We start from the raw sequence: 4,742 nt of genomic DNA, 5'->3' as shown, positions 1-4,742 counted from the left end.
TTGCTATTTCTAAATATACCCTCTTTAAATCCTGGGCCCGCCCCTGCACTCAATACTGACAGTATGAAATTTCCTGTAAAAGACTGAAACAACAATTGGTCTCATCGAGGACGGGGCGTCGACCCGTTTGCTGAGACTGAAACAACAATTGGTCTCATCGAGGACGGGGCGTCGACCCGTTTGCTGGGCAGCTAAGGTTGCTGCCAGCCCACCCGAATTCAAGTCCCGGCTTGAACGCGTGGTGCTCGCCGAATTTCTCCTATAAAAAAATGCCAACGAGGGTTAGCCTTTGGGTTGGTCTCATTTTTTTAACAATTGGTCTCATCCTCCATCATATCTTTATCTACAAAAGGCAAAATCTCTTTACAGCGCGCGCATCTCCTTGGACAAAGTAGATACACACAAGAAAATGGAGATAAGTGGTGTAATTCTAGAACCAAATCTATCAACAATTTAGTGATGACTTAATTAATCTCATTCACCGCCACTAATCAATGAAGTCAAGTCAAGCAAAGGCCCAGCCATGGCAACAATGCGGGTGATGGCCAACGCCGTGGCCCCTGGAAGCTGTGATCAGCTGAGGTGCGGGAACGCGAGGTCCCTGGCGAGCAGGTACCGAAAGCCCTGCCTGTGCGGCGCCCACTCCACCACCGCCTTGCTCGCCGTCGTCCCCTGCTGCTGCTGCCGGCATCGCTGCACCGCTGCCCGCACGCTCTCCGGCAGGCACCGCTGCGCCGCGTCGAGGAGCCGCTCCGGCGAGAGGCCGACGTCCCTGGCGTACGCCTCCACCAGCTTGGGAAGCAGCACCCTGCCGCGGCGGTGCTGATGGTCCGGCGGGCGGACCCCCACCGTGGCGCGGATGTACTCCTCCTTGGCCGCCTCGAGCTGCTGGAACAGCCGCTTCGGCGTGTACACCCTCACCTGCATGCCCATCGCGCCATGCATGGATCAGTAATCTACTGCTGTTGGACTGCTGGTTGGTACCTACTACTTACTTTGGCCAACAAAAAAAAAGATGCAGCAACATTCCATGAAGAAAGAAAAAGGGGTGTCAAGTTTTGTTTCATCATTGTGTCATGGTGCGGTGCATTTAGCTTTATCACTTTGGGAAATATTTGTTCAACTCCACTCTACTCCTCATGTTTCTTCTACATCCAATTAGTCAAAAGAAAGTCTCGCGGCAGTGTATGTATGTATGTCTCGATGCTAAGAGTGTTCCGTCTTTTGGGAGCATCTTTTCGGAAATCTGAAAAATTCTCGTGCGTGCTAGAGTCTAGAGAGGAGGTGGAGTAGTTCCTTCATATCATACCGCGGGATCGGAGTGGCTGCCGGAGCAAAGCGCGAAGCGCAGAAGAGGCTCGGGTCGATGGATGGCAAAGGCTTGCCATTGCCCCCCTGCTTTGCTCCCTCTGCTTTTCATCCTTGGGTGCAGCAAAGTCCTCAGCCACTGCATGCGCCGGCCAAAGGGTTACAATCAGAATTTGTCCACACATTTAATCAAGTATTGCAGGAACATTCTACTCGGTCTGCACCATGCTTTCTTGACCAAATGATGCAGCGTTGGAGATACTACTACTCGATCAGCAGCACCATGCCTTCTTGACCGAATCATACATGGTTTGGGAGTACATACCTGTCCGGGACAGTGGGTGCTGCATCCGAGGACCAGCCCCTGGATGGCCGCCGCGTTGATGCTGCGCCCGGCGATCTTGCACTCAGCCTGTTTCGAGGAAAAGAAATTTCCTCCGTCAGTGTCACATCCCAAGAAAGCAACAAGAAGAAGAAGGGCGCTTGCTTTCGATGATTCAGCTGTCCCACCTTACCTTGACAAGAAGTGATGTCTTCTTCAGATGGTTATGCGGGATGCCATGCTTGAGGTAAGCCTGTGGGAGTTTGTGCCAACGCTTCATCATTTCACTCATTCAGACAAATATATACTGTATGTAGTATGTGAGTACTAGTATGGACCAGGGAGCAAGCGAGCATTACATGCATCAACAATGCATTGTGTATGTTGATCCAGAAGGCGAGCTTCTCCTCGTTGGCCATCCTCCGGAGGTCCACGCTCTCCAACCGATGAAGAATTAACCTGAAAACATCAAACCTATAAGTGCTAGCTCATTCACACCACACTAGTACTGAAAAGAAGAACACAAGAATTTCCAAAAATATATTTGAGGAGACTAGGAAAAAAACTCACTCACTTGTAAGTTTGGAGCAAATCTTCGACTTCTCTAAGCCTTGGGCGGTCGCGGGAAATCGACGGGACCTCAACCATGGTGTTGTACGGTCCACTGAACTCCTTGAGCCCCTCGACGTGGAACGGGTTGATCAGCCGCGAGTCCAGAGTGGCTTCTCTCCTGCAATTGGGGCTCCACATGTCCCCAAGGTACTGTGGGGAGACCACACTCGTCGTCGACGAGAGCGACGACGTGGGCGACGAAGATGCACGGTGGTGCACCAGAGGTGGATCTGCAAGCTTGCAGTACACCCCTGCCATGCACCTCACCATCTCCTCAGAAAGGTTGTTGGGGGTTTCAGGGATGTGGTCGGCCACATTAGTCCCCAGATAGTCAGCTAGGCTTACCACTCCTGATGTAGTAGCAGCCTCTCCTTCCTGTGAAATAACATAACAATATCAGCCAAGTTAGCTGATAAGTAACAGAATTTAAAATCTTGCAACAGTTTGCAGCAGTAACACCAACTATTTTTGAATTTGAATGCTGCCGTTGCAGAACATATATTCAAATTTCATCGAAGTTTCTGTTACTAGTAGTATGTTACTGTCTGAAGTGCAACAGTAAACAACTGAGCCAACTGTCGAATTGGAAAATTCAGATGGGTCACCTCCAAGAATGAGAAAGGTTGAGAGTGGCACGAGCGAAGAGCTCTCGCCAGGCTCTCCTCCGACGGCGATATCCTCGACGAGCACACGCCGCGGAACGACAGCGCAGACTGGCTGCGCAGGCCATGATCAGAGTCCATGGCCTTGGTTGGGCATGTGGACGGAGAGCAGTCCTCCATCATCGTGCCATTCCTCCTCTTGCTAAGCGGAGGGCAGCTGTAGTGGAGCATTGCATCGCCACCTCTTCCGGCGGTAGCCTTTGGCTTGGGCGTTTCCTCCATCAGCGCAGACCGTGAGCTCACCGACGGCTTTGGCGGCGCCGGCTCCTCCTGGCGAACGACAAGTGAGGATGGGACCATGGGCGCTTGCTCAAATGCCTTCCTGTACAATGTTAGGAGGTACTGCTCCAGGTGCTTGATCTCCAGCTCCAATGTCGCAACCTCCCTTATCAGCTGGTTAGTGGGCTGCCAAAAGAGAACATCAGTTTCAGTTTCATCTGATGAACATATACTACTATTCATGAATTAACAGATGGTGTTAAAATGAAAGATAGATTTCCTGGTAAAACTGTAAGTCTCACCTGGAGGATTGGGCTCTCATTGGAGAGAGTGACCGGAGCAGGGTTGGGCCCCAACGCTTTCTCCAGTGCGCCGCGCACCGTTTGCTGATCGTCAAGGTGCCTCTCCAGCTGCACAATCTGCATCAGAGCATCGTCATCTCATTAGACCAAAATGATGCTGAGTGCAGTTCAGCATCCGGAGATGAAAATGTTGTGGCAATTCTTTCAAGATTCAGAGTCTGATTTCTTCTGCCTGTGAGCTAACAACAGCAAAAATAAAATAAAAAAATGCTGGGTGCTTGCCTCTTTTCTGAGGGAGTCTTGCGTGTCAGTCTTGGGGTGGATTCCCTTGTTGGTTTCGCTCTGCAGATGAGAGTTTGAGTTTGTACCATTCTAGAAGACACCACAAAAAAAAAAGGGAAAAATCTCAAATCTACAGAGAACCAGTGGCACTATATGAAGCACAAGAAGGGCAAAAACTTACCAACTTTGGCTGATTATGAGACGCTTTGTGCGAAGAATGCAGCGCATCCTTGGCATTTTTCTCCTCCAAATCACTGCCGTTACACGAAGCATAAAAACAATTTGATGAGCCCTAACTTATAAGCATCAATCAAGATGAGAAAAGGAAGAGGGAAATTTGCAGAGGAGAAGATGATGTTTCCACCGACCTCTTGGAACGCTTGTGCCTGGATGGGGCACTGTAGTTGTAGGAGGGCTTCACTGGTTTGGCCTTGGCCAAGGATCTGTGGCCTTTCTTCTTCAGTGCCTCCATCTCTCTCATTCTTGAAACCAACCAAGAACTGAATGAAATCAGCATGAAGTCAAGAACGAAACCATGGCAGCACAAGTGATCAAGAACCGAACAAGCTTGCGCCAAGACACAGGGAGAGCAATGCAACGAAGAACACATAATAAATAGAAAAGAGAGAACTCACACAATTTAGCTGGTGGAGTGCTCGGAATTGATTGAAGGCTGGAGCAGAGTGGAGCAGAGGTGGGAGAAAGAGAGTTGAAGGCTGGAGCAGTGAAGCGGGGGCGGGGGAGAGAGGGAGAGGGAGCACCCAAACCCAACCCAATGATGCAAGCGAGCAGAATGGTGGCTTCAGAAAGGCACACTAGGCTCCAAGAAGCTCTGCCCTGCCCCTGCACATACATAGCCGCCGGTGCCATCTACCCACCAGCACCTACTCCTCAGGTCAAAGTAACTACTGGTAGTGCACATTTTTCTTTTTTCTTTTCAACAGAAACAGATAGAGATGGTGGACATTGTGCAAAGCCTCATTATCCGCAGAACAGAAACCCCCCAATTAACCACACGCAACAACATCACCATGA

At 50.2% G+C, this 4,742-nt stretch overlaps 1 protein-coding gene across 3 annotated transcripts; it reads right to left on the bottom strand.

Moving 5' to 3' along the window:
* Nucleotides 1–309: 309 nt before the first annotated feature.
* Nucleotides 310–4,541, bottom strand: LOC119363859. 3 transcript variants are annotated; one of them, XM_037629226.1, is made up of 12 exons: nucleotides 4,343–4,541; nucleotides 4,076–4,207; nucleotides 3,889–3,961; nucleotides 3,708–3,797; nucleotides 3,426–3,542; nucleotides 2,848–3,309; nucleotides 2,205–2,617; nucleotides 1,990–2,089; nucleotides 1,824–1,883; nucleotides 1,634–1,720; nucleotides 1,310–1,447; nucleotides 310–921 (listed from the first exon to the last, which is right to left on the bottom strand). In XM_037629226.1, the coding sequence occupies exons 2-12, from the start codon at nucleotides 4,186–4,188 to the stop codon at nucleotides 574–576; spliced, it is 2,001 nt and encodes a 666-aa protein (XP_037485123.1). In that variant the 5' UTR covers nucleotides 4,189–4,207; nucleotides 4,343–4,541; the 3' UTR covers nucleotides 310–573. The 3 variants fall into 3 exon arrangements, with proteins under 3 accessions (XP_037485123.1, XP_037485125.1, XP_037485124.1); XM_037629228.1 differs by having other exon boundaries at nucleotides 3,708–3,767; XM_037629227.1 differs by having other exon boundaries at nucleotides 4,076–4,189.
* Nucleotides 4,542–4,742: the final 201 nt, after the last annotated feature.

The sequence above is a fragment of the Triticum dicoccoides genome, chromosome 2B (assembly GCF_002162155.2).
Source record: "Triticum dicoccoides isolate Atlit2015 ecotype Zavitan chromosome 2B, WEW_v2.0, whole genome shotgun sequence".
NCBI lineage: Eukaryota > Viridiplantae > Streptophyta > Magnoliopsida > Poales > Poaceae > Triticum > Triticum dicoccoides.
The sequence above is the reverse complement of the archived record's forward strand: the minus strand, read 5'-3'. Positions and strand labels throughout refer to the sequence as shown.